Source organism: Lampetra fluviatilis, chromosome 8 (assembly GCF_964198595.1).
Source record: "Lampetra fluviatilis chromosome 8, kcLamFluv1.1, whole genome shotgun sequence".
Taxonomy (NCBI): domain Eukaryota; kingdom Metazoa; phylum Chordata; class Hyperoartia; order Petromyzontiformes; family Petromyzontidae; genus Lampetra; species Lampetra fluviatilis.
Genome location: NC_136282.1, coordinates 9,741,308 through 9,764,109, shown reverse-complemented (window position 1 = coordinate 9,764,109; position 22,802 = coordinate 9,741,308). Strand labels below are relative to the sequence as shown.

The 22,802-nt window shown below is 41.7% G+C and overlaps 1 protein-coding gene across 2 annotated transcripts; it reads left to right on the top strand.

The window, feature by feature from the left end:
* Positions 1-359: 359 nt before the first annotated feature.
* Positions 360-15,572, top strand: LOC144933738 (transcription factor E2F8-like). 2 transcript variants are annotated; one of them, XM_078858809.1, is made up of 14 exons: positions 360-599; positions 1,829-1,903; positions 2,499-2,816; positions 3,032-3,188; positions 3,779-4,075; positions 4,492-4,647; positions 4,914-5,051; positions 5,263-5,496; positions 10,544-10,622; positions 10,879-10,990; positions 11,277-11,483; positions 12,598-12,730; positions 13,332-13,540; positions 14,019-15,572. In XM_078858809.1, the coding sequence occupies exons 2-14, from the start codon at positions 1,838-1,840 to the stop codon at positions 14,208-14,210; spliced, it is 2,298 nt and encodes a 765-aa protein (XP_078714935.1). In that variant the 5' UTR covers positions 360-599; positions 1,829-1,837; the 3' UTR covers positions 14,211-15,572. The 2 variants fall into 2 exon arrangements, with proteins under 2 accessions (XP_078714935.1, XP_078714936.1); XM_078858810.1 differs by having other exon boundaries at positions 1,810-1,903.
* The last annotated feature ends 7,230 nt before the right edge of the window (positions 15,573-22,802 follow it).

The window sequence follows — 22,802 nt, the reverse complement described above, 5'->3', positions numbered from 1 at the left end:
GTCACCGCCCTCCTATTTGGCTCCGCCCCTTTTCCCCATCACCCCCCCCCCATCACTCCCGCCTGTTATTGACGTCATTCTCACACCCTCCCCCCCACCGGATCGGCCCTCGCGCGCCCTCCTATTGGTTGGTGCGGGGGCTTTCACCCCTCCCTCTCCCCGCCCTCCCTCCCCCCCATCCCCCCGCCCTTCACTCCTCCCCCACCTCGCGCGCCAACCAATGGTAACGCGCAATAGTGGTCACGCGGTTGCAGGCCTCGCCCTGTGATTGGTGCGTTTCCTGGTGGGGGGGGGGCGGGGCCGTGTTTTTTTTCGTATTTCGAGAGGCGAGTTTGGCGCGAGGGCTGCGCGGGAAAAACCAAAAAAAACCGACGGCGAGAGAGGAGCGAGCGAGTGAGCGAGCGGTACAGAAACCACTCGTAGTACCACTTATTCGCTCGCTCTTTCGCTCTGTTTCCTCTCGTTCGTTCTCTTCACAACTCTTCACTCGTGGTGGTGGTGGTGGTGACGAGGAACGCGTGAAGAAGATCTTACACGGACATCGTAGAGCGCCCGGGCGGGGTGGGGTGCGCGGCCGCCGCCGCCTTCTTTAAAACCAGGTTCGTGAAGTTTTTTTTCTTCTTCGATTTATCCAAAGTTTTTTGCCGCTAAGAACCCGGCCACACGAGTTCGCTACCCGCTGAACGATCCACAACAACAGTGGACGATTATCTTGAACTCTTTCTGGACTCAACCTTAAGTGAGTAGCCTGGCGCGGTGTGTAAACATCAGCCTTGGGGAGACAAAGACGGCCGGGCGTCGATGTTGGCCACTCATCGCCACATATGTGGTTACTTAAGTTCCTCTTATGTGGTAAACAAGTAGCCGCTCAAATGTAGTTAACCAAAAGTTGGGCAGGTTGCGATTGCCTCGACTCGCTACTCTTTACCAGCTTCTAATACTTCATCTGAAGCTTCCGTGGACTGCAGTAATCAATACTCATTGGGTCTTTCGATAAAGTAACGTAGCTAGCACGTCGTGATCGATTAGTTGTCTACCTACGTGACTTTACCGAAAGACCCAAAGAGCTTCTACTAATACCCTTGACGACTTGGGTACATCGCTCGCCTACAAACACTCCGCGTTCGTAGCCACGGCGTTGTTATGATTGACACTATAACGTTATAATACTATAATACGTGGTGCTTTGTGTCTTTACTTGTGTGTGTGAATCGCACACACTAGTTGTGTTAACGATGTATTTACATTACAATAACCGCGGGCTACATTAGCGTTCCAATGGGAGAGGAAGCAGCAGGAGGAGTGACACGTCCACTCCCCCTCTTCCCGCTCTTATTTCTCTTTATGCAAATTCGAGGGGGGGGTTTCTCTCTTAAAACTTTAATAATCAACGACGTTTCGAAGTCGTCACCGAGTATTTTAACAGCGTTGCCTTCAACCCGTGTTTCGTAATTCACGACGATTAATTTTAAACGCGGGAACGGTGTTTTTAAAGGCGCTTTTTTCGAATTTGAATACAAATTTGGCGCTATCTCTTACCCCGAGTTCCTCTTAACGATTATAACATTACTCTCAACGCAGGCTGCACTATTGTTAATACTCAACAGCAATTAACACAAACGTCTATCGGCTGTGCGAGGTTTTATTTCCAATGAATGTATACTTTTGGCAAATTAACGCGGCTAACTTATTGCTAAGCATTAACCTGGGCCCATAGAGGAAGCGGATTCATCAAGGTGAGATAAATTCCGTACTGGAAGTTGTTTTTATAATTGTTTTAATATTTTGTTTACGTTTGTATTTATAAAGTGTGCGTGTTGTTGATAAGTGTGCAGGAATGAGCTCTGGGGAGAGTGAGAATACTGGGAGCCAGGTGACCCTACTATGGTCCAAAGAACAGAAGGTTGGTCCACCGTACTCCACAGTCTGTTCTGTACAATCCACACAGTACATTATGTACCTTGTACTTAACTACACAATACAGACCACTCCATGCAGTACGTTCTACATACTGTACAGTTTAGAGTAATCACCACTGACAATTATTTACTCTACAGAGGATTCCACTGTCTGCACTAACTATTTTGATGTTTGATTAATATATATTGGAATGGGGTAATGAATCTATAATGAATATATGTAAGTGATGAGAAAATACATCACAACAGACATTCAAGCTGGAAAGAAATAGATTGACTAACACATTCGGTTCTCAAAAGCACTGAATGTGGGGCCATTTTGTTGGTATGACCACATTTTCTCAATTACTTCAGTTAGTGGTCTATACAATAGCTACATTCAGTTCTTTTGAGCTAGTGGCCTGCACACATGCAATACAAACCTTTGCGTGTTGTTACATCTAAATTAATCTCTGAATGTTTATTCATGGTTCATACTTGTAAACATACAAACAGTGCAGGCTGCTGTTGCCAATTGTTGTGCACAAGTTTACGCCTACAATACGTCTAAGTGTGCTGAAAATGCGATATTCTTTCCAGGAAAACTGGCCAAGCGACGTGATAAGGAAAATCCCAAAGACTCCAAACAAGCATGAGTTGGCGCTGCAGATCGTTAACTGTCAAGGGGACAGAACGCCGACCAAGCCGCCATGCGGCGAAGATGAGCCTTGGGTCACGCCCAAGCGGAGGAGGAGTACTTCCCCGTGGTCCACCAAGGCTGGCACCGACCCCTTGACCCCCACAGCAAATTTAAAGATGCTCATCAGTGCGGCCAGTCCAGAAATCAGGAACCTGGAAAACCGAAAGAAGGTTCTCTTTCGGCGTCTTGATAACGAGTTGGATGACGAGAGCTCGCAGGTTTGCACCATGTTTATACTTACATTATTGTGGTTTGTTTGCAGCTATTCTAAATGACAATTATAGTGAGTATAGAATCATATTGATTAGATGTGGGTTGGTGCTTTTCTTAAAGAAAATAACCTATTTGTGGTCTGAGCTGACATTGTTAATGCAGCACACATCTTGCATACATTTTGTGGTGAAGGTTTTTCTCTCTCCGGTGTGGGTTTAAGGATACATTTTTTGGAGAGGAATTTGAGCGCTCAACTGGCAGCCGAAAAGAAAAAAGCCTGGGTCTGCTTTGCCTCAAGTTCCTGGCTCGCTATCCAAACTACCCAGAATCTACCTCTCGCTACACCATTTCCCTGGATGAAGTTGCTGCTGAGCTCAGTGAGTGGAACTTGTACAGCAGTGTTATTTCAGGAGGGGGGGGGCACTTTTGCCGATAAGGCATCGGCTTAACACGTCTTTCGCGACCAATATCATCCATAATAGTGTTCTTATGGGTCGGATCGCGTAAATATGAGGCATAAGTGTGAGGGCTGCCATACCGCCTGCAAGGTGGTGTGTTTTTTCACGTTTGTGTATTTTTGGCGGCCGCACATCAGGGGCCCACACTCAAGGCCACCAGTGGGCCCGCGTGCCTTGAAATGAAGAACATTGCTGTACAGTCCTAGTTGGCATATTTAATTTGTTTAAATTATACACATTTTGTGATTGGTTCTATAAATATTGAAAAATGTGTTCGTTTTTTTCTAAATGTATATAAAAATAAACTTTTTGTATTATAGCAATGATAACATTTCAATACCCTAATTTGTGTTTTAATTAATATTCTTTTCCTAAAAAAAAATGTACGTGAATGTAGGTAACATGTTAATGTACATGCTGCTAATAAGCGTAATATTTAAGGAATGTCAGTAGAAGTTTTGTCGACGACTGTTATTAACTCTTATTTTATAAACCTCAATGTTTGACAGGTGTCGAGCGACGGCGGATATACGATATTGTGAATGTCCTGGAGAGCTTGGATCTAGTTAGTCGTGCCGCCAAAAACCGCTACTCGTGGAATGGGCGGCACAAACTGCCAAGCACACTCGCCTTGCTGCGCCAAGCTGCCCAGCAGCAGGGCTTCGCCGCCCTCGCCAATCGCTTCCAAGACCGATACGCGGAAACCTGTACGCTCGTTGACTCCAACGTGCACAGTCAGATGGAGCTCAAACGTCCACCCAAGGCTGAGTTCAGCTCGCTGCAGCAGGATAAGCGTCCCAAGCCGAGTACGGAGCATGTTTTGCTGTTTTTAGTCACATCCCATGTTACAACAAACTTACAGCATGTTTTTATGGATATGCCAACATTTAATTTCACATTGTACTGTGATTACATTTAAATGTTTAATTCACCAAGGTCATCCTTGCAAAAGAGGCATGTTCCATGTGTCTCAATGGGTTGATTTAATCTCCTGTTTGAATAAGGGATGCAATAATAACAACCATGTTTTAATATTTCTTAGTTGCATGTGGTTAAATATTTGGTGGGTTTTTTTCGCAGCACTTTTTCTCTTTGATTATTCATTTCTTAAGGGGGTCAGCATTGGTGACTCTTAGAACATTTAACTTGACATTTTTTTTAAATCAATAAACAAGAACCCAATTGATTTGATTACTTTGGAAACTGCACTTTGTGATATTAGGTGGTGGTCGGAAGGACAAGTCTCTGAAAGAAATGAGCAAGAAGTTTGTGATGCTATTCCTGGTGGTGAGGAACAATGTGGTATCACTGGAAATGGCTGCTAAGGTCTTGCAGGGAGGAAGCCAGTTTGATGTTCGAGACAACTGCAAGCTTAAGAGTAAGTATATTTTTATTTTAATGTATATTTTTATCTTGTAAAAATGTAACTTCCGCTAAGGAGGTAATGTGGGTTTGTAGTTACCAGGTTCCACATGAATGAACAACTTGATTTAGCCATGAATATCAAGTGCTCATTTTGGATAAACATTTTACAGACATACCACATCTAGTTCAAATTGTAATATATTTGTCAAGTGATGTTTCTCGTAATGAAGTGTGGTGGCAGCAGGTACTTATATTGTGTTTTTGAATTTTTATGTTCAGCTAAAATCCGACGGCTATACGACATTGCGAACGTGCTGACGAGTCTGAGCCTCATCAAGAAGGTGCAGGTGATGGAGGATCGAGGGCGCAAGCCTGCCTTCCAGTGGGTTGGCCCTGAAAACCTGCCCGAGGTCAACGGTGAGTACCCATAACCCAGTTGGCACTGGCTCTTACTGATCCGTGTGAAAGATGACAGTGCAAGGAACTTCAGAACAATGGAGGATATTGTTTTAATTTATAACAGTCACTGTTTGTATGTTTGCATGCCATTAAACGGTCACTTGCATATTGTCGGAGGTGTTTAACTTTTAAAAAATTCTCAATTGCATATTTTGTGCTCTTTCATCAGAATTTGCTGTCGTCAATGCCGTGCCAGTACAACTTGTGACTGCGACTGTGCGTGAAGCAGCAGTAGCAGCAGGGGAGGTATTGAGTGTGAAGGTGTCCAGCCCCAAGATGGCCCGTCGTGTCCCACGTGATGGGTTTGTGCGCCACTCCTCTTTTCAAACCAGCAGTAGCGGCATCGAGGCTGAACACAGGAAGATCAGCTCGGCGCCATGCAGCCCCATCAAACGTCATTCCGGTGAGTGAGAGCTAACAGATAAGAGGCTAAGATGTGAATAATTCTATTTTTATAATAAGGAAGTCCTCAATGAGCCTTACAACTTTTTTTTATGAGGGTTCTGCAATGGGGTGCTAATTTCAATGATGAACATTTGGCATATGGGAAAAACCTAGGATACCTGGAGAAAACCCTCACAGATGGATTCAATCCAATTGCCATCTGGCCACATCGCAGCCCAGACGGTTTGTGAATGTCACAAATTGTGTGATCCACTAACCCTTTCCTCCAAAGGATTCAATTACAAGTGTGCCACCACATGTAATCCTGCTGTGGTGATACGTAGACCCCATCAACAGGATTTTGGGCAGGTGTTGCAAAATGAAGATAATACTATGGGAACCTCATTTGCCAGTAAAAATATGATAATTGGTTCTTTACCCTTCTATCTGGCAACAAAACTGACACCTTTTTACAAGGAGTCATGTTTGCATAGACCGCAATACCTGCAGTCATAATACAAACAAAAGAACATAACTCTGATAATGTGCACTGTCCTTGAAGTTGATTGGTCCACACCCGAGACAGCTTTCCTTAGAGCCTAGTCTCATATGGGTTGGACCAGATGACGCCAAAAGGCGCACAACTCAAAGACAATGCACCATCAGAGTATGAGAGCTCGGGGCAAGCATCTACACTATGGGAACCTCATTTGCCAGTAAAAATATGATAATTGGTTCTTTACCCTTCTATCTGGCAACAAAACTGACACCTTTTTACAAGGAGTCATGTTTGCATAGACCGCAATACCTGCAGTCATAATACAAACAAAAGAACATAACTCTGATAATGTGCACTGTCCTTGAAGTTGATTGGTCCACACCCGAGACAGCTTTCCTTAGAGCCTAGTCTCATATGGGTTGGACCAGATGACGCCAAAAGGCGCACAACTCAAAGACAATGCACCATCAGAGTATGAGAGCTCGGGGCAAGCATCTACACTATGGGAACCTCATTTGCCAGTAAAAATATGATAATTGGTTCTTTACCCTTCTATCTGGCAACAAAACTGACACCTTTTTACAAGGAGTCATGTTTGCATAGACCGCAATACCTGCAGTCATAATACAAACAAAAGAACATAACTCTGATAATGTGCACTGTCCTTGAAGTTGATTGGTCCACACCCGAGACAGCTTTCCTTAGAGCCTAGTCTCATATGGGTTGGACCAGATGACGCCAAAAGGCGCACAACTCAAAGACAATGCACCATCAGAGTATGAGAGCTCGGGGCAAGCATCTACACTATGGGAACCTCATTTGCCAGTAAAAATATGATAATTGGTTCTTTACCCTTCTATCTGGCAACAAAACTGACACCTTTTTACAAGGAGTCATGTTTGCATAGACCGCAATACCTGCAGTCATAATACAAACAAAAGAACATAACTCTGATAATGTGCACTGTCCTTGAAGTTGATTGGTCCACACCCGAGACAGCTTTCCTTAGAGCCTAGTCTCATATGGGTTGGACCAGATGACGCCAAAAGGCGCACAACTCAAAGACAATGCACCATCAGAGTATGAGAGCTCGGGGCAAGCATCTACACTATGGGAACCTCATTTGCCAGTAAAAATATGATAATTGGTTCTTTACCCTTCTATCTGGCAACAAAACTGACACCTTTTTACAAGGAGTCATGTTTGCATAGACCGCAATACCTGCAGTCATAATACAAACAAAAGAACATAACTCTGATCAGAGTTATGTTCTTTTGTTTGTATTATGACTGCAGGTATTGCGGTCTATGCAAACATGACTCCTTGTAAAAAGGTGTCAGTTTTGTTGCCAGATAGAAGGGTAAAGAACCAATTATCATATTTTTACTGGCAAATGAGGTTCCCATAGTGTAGATGCTTGCCCCGAGCTCTCATACTCTGATGGTGCATTGTCTTTGAGTTGTGCGCCTTTTGGCGTCATCTGGTCCAACCCATATGAGACTAGGCTCTAAGGAAAGCTGTCTCGGGTGTGGACCAATCAACTTCAAGGACAGTGCACATTATCAGAGTTATGTTCTTTTGTTTGTATTATGACTGCAGGTATTGCGGTCTATGCAAACATGACTCCTTGTAAAAAGGTGTCAGTTTTGTTGCCAGATAGAAGGGTAAAGAACCAATTATCATATTTTTACTGGCAAATGAGGTTCCCATAGTGTAGATGCTTGCCCCGAGCTCTCATACTCTGATGGTGCATTGTCTTTGAGTTGTGCGCCTTTTGGCGTCATCTGGTCCAACCCATATGAGACTAGGCTCTAAGGAAAGCTGTCTCGGGTGTGGACCAATCAACTTCAAGGACAGTGCACATTATCAGAGTTATGTTCTTTTGTTTGTATTATGACTGCAGGTATTGCGGTCTATGCAAACATGACTCCTTGTAAAAAGGTGTCAGTTTTGTTGCCAGATAGAAGGGTAAAGAACCAATTATCATATTTTTACTGGCAAATGAGGTTCCCATAGTGTAGATGCTTGCCCCGAGCTCTCATACTCTGATGGTGCATTGTCTTTGAGTTGTGCGCCTTTTGGCGTCATCTGGTCCAACCCATATGAGACTAGGCTCTAAGGAAAGCTGTCTCGGGTGTGGACCAATCAACTTCAAGGACAGTGCACATTATCAGAGTTATGTTCTTTTGTTTGTATTATGACTGCAGGTATTGCGGTCTATGCAAACATGACTCCTTGTAAAAAGGTGTCAGTTTTGTTGCCAGATAGAAGGGTAAAGAACCAATTATCATATTTTTACTGGCAAATGAGGTTCCCATAGTGTAGATGCTTGCCCCGAGCTCTCATACTCTGATGGTGCATTGTCTTTGAGTTGTGCGCCTTTTGGCGTCATCTGGTCCAACCCATATGAGACTAGGCTCTAAGGAAAGCTGTCTCGGGTGTGGACCAATCAACTTCAAGGACAGTGCACATTATCAGAGTTATGTTCTTTTGTTTGTATTATGACTGCAGGTATTGCGGTCTATGCAAACATGACTCCTTGTAAAAAGGTGTCAGTTTTGTTGCCAGATAGAAGGGTAAAGAACCAATTATCATATTTTTACTGGCAAATGAGGTTCCCATAGTGTAGATGCTTGCCCCGAGCTCTCATACTCTGATGGTGCATTGTCTTTGAGTTGTGCGCCTTTTGGCGTCATCTGGTCCAACCCATATGAGACTAGGCTCTAAGGAAAGCTGTCTCGGGTGTGGACCAATCAACTTCAAGGACAGTGCACATTATCAGAGTTATGTTCTTTTGTTTGTATTATGACTGCAGGTATTGCGGTCTATGCAAACATGACTCCTTGTAAAAAGGTGTCAGTTTTGTTGCCAGATAGAAGGGTAAAGAACCAATTATCATATTTTTACTGGCAAATGAGGTTCCCATAGTGTAGATGCTTGCCCCGAGCTCTCATACTCTGATGGTGCATTGTCTTTGAGTTGTGCGCCTTTTGGCGTCATCTGGTCCAACCCATATGAGACTAGGCTCTAAGGAAAGCTGTCTCGGGTGTGGACCAATCAACTTCAAGGACAGTGCACATTATCAGAGTTATGTTCTTTTGTTTGTATTATGACTGCAGGTATTGCGGTCTATGCAAACATGACTCCTTGTAAAAAGGTGTCAGTTTTGTTGCCAGATAGAAGGGTAAAGAACCAATTATCATATTTTTACTGGCAAATGAGGTTCCCATAGTGTAGATGCTTGCCCCGAGCTCTCATACTCTGATGGTGCATTGTCTTTGAGTTGTGCGCCTTTTGGCGTCATCTGGTCCAACCCATATGAGACTAGGCTCTAAGGAAAGCTGTCTCGGGTGTGGACCAATCAACTTCAAGGACAGTGCACATTATCAGAGTTATGTTCTTTTGTTTGTATTATGACTGCAGGTATTGCGGTCTATGCAAACATGACTCCTTGTAAAAAGGTGTCAGTTTTGTTGCCAGATAGAAGGGTAAAGAACCAATTATCATATTTTTACTGGCAAATGAGGTTCCCATAGTGTAGATGCTTGCCCCGAGCTCTCATACTCTGATGGTGCATTGTCTTTGAGTTGTGCGCCTTTTGGCGTCATCTGGTCCAACCCATATGAGACTAGGCTCTAAGGAAAGCTGTCTCGGGTGTGGACCAATCAACTTCAAGGACAGTGCACATTATCAGAGTTATGTTCTTTTGTTTGTATTATGACTGCAGGTATTGCGGTCTATGCAAACATGACTCCTTGTAAAAAGGTGTCAGTTTTGTTGCCAGATAGAAGGGTAAAGAACCAATTATCATATTTTTACTGGCAAATGAGGTTCCCATAGTGTAGATGCTTGCCCCGAGCTCTCATACTCTGATGGTGCATTGTCTTTGAGTTGTGCGCCTTTTGGCGTCATCTGGTCCAACCCATATGAGACTAGGCTCTAAGGAAAGCTGTCTCGGGTGTGGACCAATCAACTTCAAGGACAGTGCACATTATCAGAGTTATGTTCTTTTGTTTGTATTATGACTGCAGGTATTGCGGTCTATGCAAACATGACTCCTTGTAAAAAAAGGTGTCAGTTTTGTTGCCAGATAGAAGGGTAAAGAACCAATTATCATATTTTTACTGGCAAATGAGGTTCCCATAGTGTAGATGCTTGCCCCGAGCTCTCATACTCTGATGGTGCATTGTCTTTGAGTTGTGCGCCTTTTGGCGTCATCTGGTCCAACCCATATGAGACTAGGCTCTAAGGAAAGCTGTCTCGGGTGTGGACCAATCAACTTCAAGGACAGTGCACATTATCAGAGTTATGTTCTTTTGTTTGTATTATGACTGCAGGTATTGCGGTCTATGCAAACATGACTCCTTGTAAAAAGGTGTCAGTTTTGTTGCCAGATAGAAGGGTAAAGAACCAATTATCATGAAGATAATAGTTATGTTTGTTCACGCATGTATAAAAAGAATGGTTGAAACTTAACTTCGATCGGATGTCATCGTGGTTATAAAGTACTGTTGACATGGTTGTTGCTCCGTATAGTATTTAATGTGTTTACTTAATGTGCTTGCAGATGCCTGCTGTCTTGGGCTAAACGATCTAAGCAGAATGGACCAGCTGGCAACTATTTGCAAGTTACACCTGGAAGCACAGTAAGTATAATGACAGTTTTATCAAGTGGTACGTTGAAAAAAATTAGTAAGGTATAGATTTACTGACTAGTTTTATTTTTTTTATTTAATAGATACCGACAACAAACAAAAACATTTTCCAGTTGCGTGAGCACTGGCTTATTAGCAGCGCTCAAACTTCGCCTTCAGATTCCTAAATTCCTTACCGCATTAAGCTGCGCTTTTTCCTATAAATGCACAAGCGTAAACGCTTGTCTGGCGGTGCTGACGCGTGCAGGCCCAGCGAGGGAGTGGCAAGCCAGAACTTGAGGCAGCACGCAAAGCCGCTGACAGAGGCCCAGGCACCGACAGGCAAAGTGCGGCACGCTGCATCTGTATCTCAAGCCCAGGTGTGTGCACGCATCATTTCCATTTTTTTTGTTATGGACAAGGATACTTTGTTTTCTTTGTCTTCGCAATACAGTATATGTTCCTTCACATAGGCATATTTTAGAGCTATTACTTTGTATCTTGTAGTTTGTGTACGACTTGTACGGACTGATACGTTTAAAGTGAAAATTGCAATTAAAATAAAATTTATTTTAATTGCAATGCTTATTTCACAGTTTCACAGGTAAATTATTCATTGTGTTATTTAAGTATAAAACTTATAAGAATTGGCCTTTTTTTTTGCAGGTGGTGAGCAGTACAAACTCCGTAATTGGACGTGTGACCGAGAAAAATGGCTCCTCTCCTCCATGTGAATATCATGAGAAGTCGACATGTGGTTTGGAGGCAAAGGTCACTTCCCAACAAAAAGTCAAGCAGCCATCCCTTAATCCACAAGCACCAAGTACAGCAAAAATACCGGCTGCATGTGAAAACAACATGGTCTTCATAAATGTGAGGTTCCTTAACTCCCTACTACATTGATGGCACACCAAAGACTTGCCCATCCGTGGGGGTTCTGTTCTTTAAAATAGCCGCAGTCTGCAAATCCGCGATCCGCAAACTTAAAAGCATATGGGAAAACTGTTTGGTTCGCAGATCGTAATACGACACCCCCTCGTTTTACGTTACACTACGTTAACCCAAACATGAAAACGGAAAGTATTTTTGTATGTTAAATATTAATATTTTCTACAGCGTTAAATATAACTTGTACTGTAAATGTATAGAATGACAAAACAAACGCATACAGTAAATATGCAATTTAAACAAACTATAAATAATTGTATCTACTATGATGGTGGTGGCGTGTGCATTCTGCGACAGCAATTAGAGTACAATACTGTACTTCTTTACGATGCATACAGGAATCCCGTGGTCAACTGCAAATGGTCAAGTCACAGGGGTGAGAGTGGAAAACTATACCTCAATACAATTACGTGAATAGTCAAATCCGCGATGGGAAAAAACCCGGGATGGGCGATGTTTAAGTGTAACGTTTTCACACTTGTTTTTACATCTTAAAAAATGATTTGTGATAATGTCATAATAATATGAATTTTTTTATATCCATGATAGTCCGGAATAAGTCTTGATACTTTTTTAGGAGATGTTTGACCTGAGATTTGGCTTTTGGAAGGACACGAGTTCCCTGAGAATCTACACAAGAGGCTAATACTGAAATCTCCAAAAAGACGAGTTAAATCCACTTAGTATACTGCCATCTTCTGGCTAACTCCCAGTTAGGTGGGGTTGGAAGTTTAGCAAAGTTGTAAAATGCAACCCTCGCTTCCAAAGTGCTGAATTAGGTATGTGCCACCATGTCCGATGTGTGTTTGCTTAAAACAAGTTTGGTTTGTATTGTAGATGAAATGGCTCACGAATCACTGCATATCCAGTTGAATAATTTAGTTTGGAATCATACATTATTTACAGCACATGGAAAAGGAAAAACATGTGCTTGGTAAATACTGTTCATGTAAAATATTTGCATAATATTTTTGTGGCTCAGATTGTCAAAATGCGAGCAAATACTCGTGTTAAAAATGTTGTTCTATTGTGTGTCCAGGGATTCCAGCCTGTGGGATACATGAACTCCATACCCTTCACCTCGGTGACCAGCCCTCAGGAATCTGGCCAGGGCAAAGCTAATGGGCTTAAGGCCATACCCAACCAGTACTATTACATTTCTCCACCTGCAGGTACTTGACCATGATGTGGAATTTCTTACAACTCTTGCTGCAGACCAAAAATGTATTAATCATTGTTGGCTTTTCACCTGCTGATAAATCTGTATCCTAAGATCTCAATTTTGCAAGGTACAAAGCACATGCTTTGTACATGCATCCTTGCTTACGTATTAGTACAGTAGTCACCCTATACTATATCTGTTTAACGTGTCCATAACTTTATTTGTAATTATACTATTAATCAGTCTTAACATTCTGCCCAAGTTAACTTGCGCTGCAGGGAATTTATGATATAACATTGATTTATGTTTTTTTTTTATTTCTCACGTGACCTGTTTTTGTTGCCATTTGTATTTGCTTCATTTCTGTACTTGATTTAATTTGTTTAGATTTTGTCATTTTGGTGACCTCCAGGTCACTTAAAATTTTTGAATTTCCTGTGTGTCGTTCTCACGTGGTTAGAATATAAACTTGAACCCTCAAAACATTGTGATTAATTGAACATTATAATGGGGTTCTTTTATACATTTTCAGGCTACGTAATCTGCCAATGTTTATAAATAATTAACTTACATTTTAATGTGTGTCATTTCTTTGTTTAATAATTGCACAGGTTCTCATCCTATGCTGGCGTTCTGCTTGCCAACACTCACTGGGATACGAATGCAGCAAGGCGTACAGCTGTCCCCGTCTGCGTGTTCTCCCTTGGCACTCATCAAGGCGCCGTTATCACCTCAGTCAAATTATGAGGAGATGCCCAAGCCGCTGTCACCAGCGCTGCAGGCACACCAAGGCCAGCCCTTTACCGTTATCATGCACTCGGTAAGCCTGCTTAGACAATTCTCAAATCCTTAATTTCTTATTTGATGGTTCCTCGTGTATATTTGAAGGTTTTAATTAAGAAATGCAAATAAGAAACAGCAGTAGGTTCACTGCTCTGTGAAACCAGTGACCCGAGTTCAGTTCCCGACCATGACTTATAACAGTGTCAAGTGATTGGATGATCGAGTTCTAGGCCCCCAACTCCACCTTCACAATCCCCAAACTGACCAATGTGAAATATGGTGAAACAACCCCAATAACTGACACTGCTTGGAGAGTGGCGTCATCTAGCAGGCTGTATATTTTGCTCCAACTACAATCCAATCTGTTCAAATACATATGAATTGTCGAATGGATTAAATATGTATCATATTTTGATTATTCAGCAGTGTCTCTAAGCCCATGGTCTTGTCAGGGTCACCTTCACTTTCTTGGGTTTTTGATTCCTCTGAAAACTTTTTGTTTTGTTTTCGTACAGCCCCAGGCCGGCACGCCAAAGAGCACCCACATCCCGAATATGTTGGTGGATCACCTGTTCCGGACCCCTGGGGAGCTGCGTCTGGGCCTCGCACCTGCGGTCCCAGTGCGAGCGGGACCGGGTGGCTCCCTGTCTTCCCGTGGGGAGCCCTCGCTCATCCCTCAGCGACGTCTTAACCTCGATGACAGTTGATGGACGATAGCGAGTCTCAAGGCAGCTTTTTACATTGGTGCTAAGGTTATATACGTGTACGAAAGACGAATGGCGTATAATACGAGAATCCTTAATTGTATGCCATTTATTGTTGGAGATAAAATTGGTGTGGGGTAGTGTTGCGATTTTTGGTGGTAACTTTGATTGTGTCATGAACTAATATAAATATATACAATACGAAATAGTTATGCTTTGAGTATATTACATTTCGTGGGTAATGGACAACTTGTGCATATGTGGGACAAGAGGTATTCTTTTTGATTAAACATTGCAATTTTTGGCAGATTTTGCATTATTCATTACATTTGAACCGCAGACTAAGGACCACTATGCATATTTAAACCAAACTAAGAATGACAGCTGCAGAAATGTTTACTCACGGCACTAATCAAGCTTTGATGTAATGTATGTAAAAAGGTCAGCATTAATGTGTTTGCTAATCAAAATAACTGTTAACCTTAGAATCTTCAACAATGCAAAAACAACACTTCCAAAAATTGTAAACTGAGTTTAGCTTGAACCGTTGAATCTTCTTATTGTTGCATATGAGTTTGCTTGTGTTGTGGTTGCTTGTTGGAGCCTTGGGATTTGGTGTCTGCTTATAAACGTTGGCTCTGCTGTAGTAATTTTTTATATTCCCTTTGGACCATTTGAAAAATCGAATTACGATGTTTATATTGTACAAAGCAATTGTAAGAATTTAACTTGGTGTAAAAAAAAATTCTTGCAGCATACACTTGCATGTTTATTAATTGTATACCAATTTTTTTATCTTTATTCACATCGATTACATATTTAACCTTGTGAAGCTTGTTTTTAAAAAAAATACAGGATACTGTACTTGATCTATGCAATGCACTAAATTGTATGCTGTACATTAGAACTCATTTAGATAGACTTGTACAGAGCCATATACTGTAATTACTTGAAAAGCAAATGCCAAACATCTTGGCTGTGATGAATCAACTTTAATGCCCTGTTTTTAGTGGGAATGAATAAATGGTGATAATAGGTTACTTTTAAGTAATGTCAGTTTTATTAAGTTATTAAAACGAAATTTTAGTTAAAGTATCATTACTTTAAAAACAAATGTATTGCTTTAGAATATTAACAGGATTTCCTGTTAATATTATAAAGCAATACATTTTTCCTGTTAACAGGTTTATATGTTGCTTATGTACAGTTCAAATTGTAATTTTAATGTGAAATAATGAGTTATAATATACTTGGATAGGCCTAATGCAGTGGTGCTTTTGGATATGTAAGGATTGAAAATCCAGTACTGTATATCAAACATTAGTGTTCATCATGTGTATAACATTCAAAGCTACCCCTGCACCCCAGTGGAATTATATTTTAATAAATGTGAAGAACGTAATGGCGGTTTGGTTTCTTTTGGGTGAAAAGCTGAAACTGCAGAGCTACTGCTGGTGGAGGATGGGATTGGCTTTTAATGTGTGTCTTTTCACAGTTAAATTATTTTTATTTACAGTTGCACATTATACATTTTCAGACTTTCACTAGTTCAGGTATGCTACAGTTTTGATTTGAAGCTTTCGTGACTGCAGGAATCCATACTCTTTGGTTCTTTCGGTAAAGTCACGTAGGTATAAAATTAATTACGATGTTTCGGGCGCAACACAAGCGTCCGTCATCAGGTGGGAAAGCATGATCTGCTGCCGAGGCAGACTTTTAAAAGGTTTGAAATGGATGTAGCCCAAGGGTTATAAAGAAGTGCCCGAGGTTAGTGATGTTAATGTGAGATTAGCATGTAAAAGTAAGCTAGGAGCGGCCTCGATAATGGCATGGAAGTGGCTATGTTAATGTGAGAGATTAGCATAATGTTCATGTGTGTGCATCTCCGACCACCACCTAACCAGTGAGTTGGAGCACGTACACCAAGCCCTCAGAATGAACGGATACTCGGACCGTACAATCCGCAAAGCTGTCCCCAGCCATGCGGAGACAACCTTCTGAGGATCCAACCAAAACCATCACTTTACCGTACATAGGGGTTACCAAAAATATTTCTCAAATCTTAAACAAACACAAGATCCAGGTTCGTTTCAACACTACATAAAATCCGTGATTTGATCCCATCTGTAAAGGATGTGATTCCTGACATGCAATCCCCTAGTGTCTACAAACTGAGTTGTGGTTGCGGCAGCAGTTACATTGGTGAAACGACATGTCTCGGACCGCGTTCGTGAACACAAGGCAGATCTGAAACACGGTAGGACCAATATATCGGCCGTTGCCGATCATTGTTTTCACGCTGTGGGCTCACGAAATAGATTTTTCCAAAACGAAGGTACTCTGCAAACTTACCGGCTACCTTCATAGATTTGTTCATGAAGCCATCCAAATATTGAGACAACTTCAACCGAGAGGATGGGTACAAACTGAGCAATCATTGTAAGGACGTTATTAACCAGGTAAAGTCTTAACTGACTGATGTTTCCATCCTAGCTGCCTATGTCAGCTGTTATTTCCGACTCTGTCTCTCTATGCCTCTCTTAGATCTCTCATACTTACATGTCCTTTGCATTGCATTCTCATGCCTTTGGATTGCACTCCCATGTCCTTTGGATTGCACCCGTTGGGTTGCACTCCCTCGTCTCGAAGGCCACTCTCCTATCTTACAGTTACATGCTAATTTCTCACATTAACATCACTAGCCCCGGCCACTTCTTTATGACCCTTGGGCTACACCACTTTCAAACCTTTTAAAACAGTCTGCCTCAGCAGCAGACCATGCTTTCCCACCTGATGATGGACGCTTGTGTTGCGCCCGAAACGTCGTGATTTATTTTTATTTTATACCTACGTGACTTTACCGAAAGAACCAAAGAGTATGCTACAGTTTGTCTGGCATATACGAATCTTGAACATACTTTCAACGATATACCAAGCTCCCTCGCCTGGTATGCAGGAGGTCGTGGGTTTGACCCTGACCCTGACACTTGCTGCATATTTGGTTTTTGCATGTTCTCCCCGTGGTAGTGTTGATTTTTCTCTGCTCCTCCGGTTTTTCCCCTCCACATTGAGAAACACGCTTAAGAGTATTTGGCTGCTATACATTTCCACATGATAAGCCACTTCGTTGAGCTATAATCTGTGGCCAGAACACTTTGAAAAAGAGCTACATCGCTTAGTGGACCTTACCTGATTAGTTTGTCAGTTTCGGTCAGATTGCAAGCCATTACTAAACGGGAACAACCCATTCACCCCTCGTGCATTTAACAACAGCATCAAGCGGCAGGCACCTGGTCCTGCTTATGCGTTAGAGGCAGGGCTTCCTGATGGCACGTCAGCTGCGATATATTAGCCTCGCAAACGACGCTCGGGCAGATTGGGTTTTAATTTATGGCCCCTCTAGGTTATTTTGCTCCTGCTAATTCACTGCGATCTTCGCACAACGAGGACAGAACGCGTCGCTGTCTAGCTCTTAAGTCTGCTGTGCTGCTTCGCCTACTTTAGCCGACTGCACGTGAGTACATTCATTGGTGTCGCCTTAGAATCGCTTTTGAATAACACGTTCTAAAGAACTACCATTGTGGTTTAATTCGGTGTTGCATGTGTTTAATAACACCATTTAAAAAAAACAATTCGTCTGTTCAAGTATAGTTTTGGCTGAAGAGTAATGCCACCGCAATCTATTATATCCTCCGATAGTATTAATGCGCTGCAAATATAACGAAGTATAGCTGAATAGTATTATATGTACGTACAAATGTATTTCACGTGATGCATCCAAATTAATTATGTAATGTGAATGACGTTCACGGTCACCGTTATGTGATTCAATTTAAGCGTGAATGGTGCATTTATTATACAATCGTCATTCGTATCATGTTTAAGTATATTATCCGTGTGCTGTTATACGTGCGTATGATGGACGTTTCGTCCCTGTGTCAATCCACTGCTGGATGACAGCCTTCCTTGTTTGACCATACTTCACCACACTTGTCAGTGCGAGCCCAGAACCAGGTCAGATATCACTCGCTTCCTCTGTGAGCTGCGGAGTCGAGCTCGAGTCTCTGAGTTTCATCGCGCAGTGCGCTAACCAATGCGCCACCGCTCAAACTCACGTGCAATGCAGTTCGTTATTGCAATACCGTACGTGCATATACCGTGATTTTTGTGATGTACGCACATCGTGAATTTTAAGGGAGGTTCATCCAGGATTTTGTTTCATATGTAACTCATTACTGCAATGTTCTTCTTCTTGGTGTATGCCGTGTTTGATAAAATTGTCTCGACCAAAGGTTGTACTTCATTTTTATGCCAGATATCAACTAGATCTTCGATGTTTGATCACATTTCTCCAGGTTGTGTCGTGTTAACTCCAAGTTTTTGTGTTGTATTTCAAGGTTCTGTTTTTAATTCGTAGTACTCTTGATGGTTTACTTGTAATAGCACTCTTGATGGGTTTTTTGTAATTTCATTCTCTCTGTCAAAATGCAGGAATATTAAACCTAAATGGCCTAAACATACACTTTATATTCCCGCAAAATGTACATATTTCGCAAAGTACATTAAGCGTGATGCAACATTTTAATGATACCGCCCTCAGTAAGATATGCAAAATCGGTGCCCATTATTATAAAATGCCTGAGGATTTAATTAAAAAAATTAATGCATTGAGTGCATACTGGCACATCTCACTTAAGAAACAATGCGATTTTTTAATTTTGATTTAAAGCTTTCGTGACTGCAGGGATTCATATTCTTGGTTCTTTCGGTAAAGTCACGTAGAAGGGAAATAATAAAATAATATAAATATGAAACAATAAAAATTCTCACGACGTTTCGACTGCAACACAAGCAATCATCACCTGATGATGATTGCTCACCTGACGATGATTGCTTGTGTTGCAGTCGAAACGTGATAATTTGTATTGTTTTATATTTATATTATTTTATTATTTGTTTTATATGTATATTATTTTATTATTACCCTTCTACGTGACTTTACCGAAAGAACCAAGAATATAAACAATGCGATGTTTAATTTATGCAGAGTTCCTTTGTTCCTTCTCATTGCTGGATGAAGGTTTCCCCACACAGTGTCGGTTAGGAGGGTTGTTTGACTATACTTCACTATGCTGGTCAGTTCAGGTTGGTGAAGTGGGGTCAAGCATTCAGGACCGGTGGAGATGTCACTCGCTACTGATGCTAGCCGTGGCTGGGAGTCAAACTCAGGTTGCCGTGTTCATGGCACGCAGTGAGCCGGGAAAAAAAACACCGCTGGCCACATTGCAATGGTGTATCATGCAGAAAGGGTTCTTGGCTCAATGCACACCGTTATAAATGTTCAGCTCTCACGGGGGGAGCTGAGCTTTTGTTCACTCCTGATGATGTTGGATGCAATTTCCAGCGAAAGAGACAAAATAAAAACATTATTGCTTGCTTTTCAACATTCCGGTTTGCTGTAAAAAATCAATTGGCACGTTTGCCCACGTGATAAAACTTGATTGAATTGGCTCTGTCGGGTGGTGGAGGGTAATAGTTAGAAACAATGACGTATATACATGACCTCTCCCAAAATCTAATCTCATGTATATTTATAGAGTGCTTTCACTGGAGACGCTTGACATAGCTTACACAACGGTGACAGAATGGTCTATGGCAGGGATATCCAAGGATTGATGAATGAGTGACGGCGATAGAGGGTACTTGGGGATCACAAAAGGGTAGGGGAGGGACGGGAAGGAGTGGAGGGGCAAGGGGAAGGAAGAGGAATAGAATGGGAAATCGAGAAGAGTTCGATTCATAGCCATGGCTAACATCAGTGGTGCTATCTTAACCCGTCCTGGGACAATCCTTCAGCCACCTGCATGGACCAGCGTGGTGAACTTTGGGCTAACAACAACCCATGACTGGCACGGTGTGGTGAGGCCTTAGTTCAGCATTGTGGATTTACAAAGGGAATGACAATTATTTTTCATCACATCCTCACACCCAAGACCCATTAGTAATATCCTGGCACTACAAGGCTTTAAACAGCTGCTGCCAATAAACACATTCCTGCGGAGGGAGCTGGTAGGAACGTTGGGTTGCTCGGTCAATGGCCAGGGTCAACTGCGGCGTGGTGTATTCCGCAAATATGCCCGACTGTGAGGGTGGGCACAAGCCGGCGTGAGTAGGTTAAACGTTGAGTTTTACAAGGGTACCACGGGGTGACCAGCCCCTCCCTCCCCACCCAGCCCCACCCTCCCCACCCAGCCCCTCCCCACCCTCTCCATCCAGCCCCTCCCCACCCTCCCCTCCCCACCCAGCCCCTCCCTGCACGACGGGCACAATAATCCCCTGTGGGCTGGTGTAACCAGGAGGTTCCTACCAGTATAATATATATTAATTATATACTAAACACTGTCCAAAACCAATGGCTGGTTTGCATTGGTTGTACATCATTCACGGAAGTCCAATTTAAAGGGGAAACAAGTGCTTGGACAATTTGAATGTAAATGCTTTTGATGGATGCTTCTACCTCGTCTGTTTTATTGATTAAGTGTTCGTATTCCCTTTGTGCAATGTTCGTATTGAACAAAACATCCAATTTATGGGTTCACTGTGTGACTATTTGACATTTTTAGTGTTTTTGTAAATCTTGTAATTCATTTTTATATACCGACTTTGCACTGGTTTGCTTTTATCACCCAGGTCTCCTTTTGACACAATCAGAGATTTGGTGTCTTAATGGGCTCTGGCAAAAAATAACATCATTCCATCTACAGTACTGGATGTGCTTAAGGTGTCTTATGTACCGATGCACTACGTGTGTATATTAATGCCTTTGAGTCATGGCGAGTGGTTGAGTTCATACACTTTGTGTTAGCAGCTGCCTTCATTAATTGTCTTTGCACAATAAGGAAAATTACTCGATGAGACTGGGATGTGGGCTTCAGTTAGACCCAATATAAAATTCATACATTTTAAATTGGGTCTAAAATCAAGATGTTTTTGTAAACTGGGTATTGCACAGTTTGTATTTATCAGCTAGCTATGTGTGTATTACATCACCAAGAAAAAACTCTTGTAATTGTACAAAACTCTAAATGCTTTTAAATTCACCAATTAATAGAAGACCAGGAAAAAGTCTAAATTCTTATAACATTCTCGTTTAAAAAAATATTTTGCAGATGTTACAATTGAAATGAAAGTAAAAAAAAAAACTATAGATGTATCAGTTGAACATTGTATGAGATGGAAATCGTTATGCTTAAACATATTCTGCAGATGTTACAATTGAAATCAAAGTAAACACCTATAGAGTTATCTGTTGAACACAGTATGAGATGGAAATCATTATGCTGATAAAATGTGTGTTGTTTAGGAATGGTTGCAGTAATCTCAAACATGCTCTCTTCTACATAAGTAATTTTATGACGCCGCCAAAAAATATGAAAACTATTCCCTTGGTACAGTTCGGTAATGCGTGGCTTGTGCACTCGCTTTTTTATTACTACCAGAGATCAATTTATATGTAAATGTGACAGTTATAAAGAGAGCTGTATTTCATTGTAATGAAAAAACAGATACTATATATTGTAAAGAAGACTCGGTTTTTTTTTATTGCTTATCGTTTAATTTTTGCGTTGGTGTCACAATGACCTCGGGTGTGTTATGATGCTGTTGAATAATTAAAACGTTCTCCTACTGCTATTATATGATGCAGTGGTAATTAATTGGGCAGTTTGACAACACATTTTTTATAGATCTTTGAGTTAAGAATTAATATATTGAAATGCTAACGTTATTTTTGTGGCCCAAATGCCAAATTTGTAATGCATGTAAAACTTAAAAGCACATACGGTAAACAACATATAATACAGTAAGCATATTGATATTTTAAAAATGTAATCAAGTTCCTTGGAAGCCATGTTAAGCATTCCTATAGGCAATGTGAGAATTCTTCGATGAATGTTGCTCATTATTATTTGATGCTATTTGGCAAAATGTGACTCATAAACACCATCGGGGAAGTTAGTCATGACCTTGAGAAAGATACGCTTGAACAGAACTCTAGGTTTTCACAGTTGTGGCGTATAACTCTCCAACGTATTTTTGGGTTGCATCGCATGTTGTTCTGCATGATGTCCGACGTGAAACAAAACTACCCAGTTCCAGCATAGGACAGCATGCCGAGCACACAGGACAACCAGAAAACACATCGGAGAGCTGTATAGCGCAACTGTGATAACCTACGCAGTCGTATTCTAGCAAATATTTTCACACGGCCATGAATAACTTCAATTATCGTTTGTAAGTCGCGTCTTCAGAGGTAAAAAATCAAATATCAGCACCTCCGATGAGCACGGTTGGCTACGTACGGTACGAAAGAAGTTCACCATACACACATACTAATATTTTGACACTAGCTATTGTAATTGTTCTAAGTAAGAAAATGGGACCAACACTTCCAAAAGATTTTCTGGAAGTTGTAAAGCCGATAAAGCTGTGCGGAGAATAACAACTATCTCTCCCTCGCCGTCTGTTGCCCACTCTGTGCTCCGTGCATCCCACAACCACCCCTTGTGTACCCTCCACGTTCATGCCACCCTCCAC

What these genes read in the sequence shown, in the direction of transcription:
- LOC144933738 (XM_078858809.1), top strand. Translation starts at nt 1,838, where the DNA reads ATGAGCTCTGGGGAGAGTGAGAATACTGGGAGCCAGGTGACCCTACTA. An exon ending in TGGATGACGAGAGCTCGCAG is followed by an intron (nt 2,817 to 3,031) that starts GTTTGCACCATG and finishes TGTGGGTTTAAG; the next exon opens with GATACATTTTTTGGAGAGGA. An exon ending in CATCTGTATCTCAAGCCCAG is followed by an intron (nt 10,991 to 11,276) that starts GTGTGTGCACGC and finishes TTTTTTTTGCAG; the next exon opens with GTGGTGAGCAGTACAAACTC.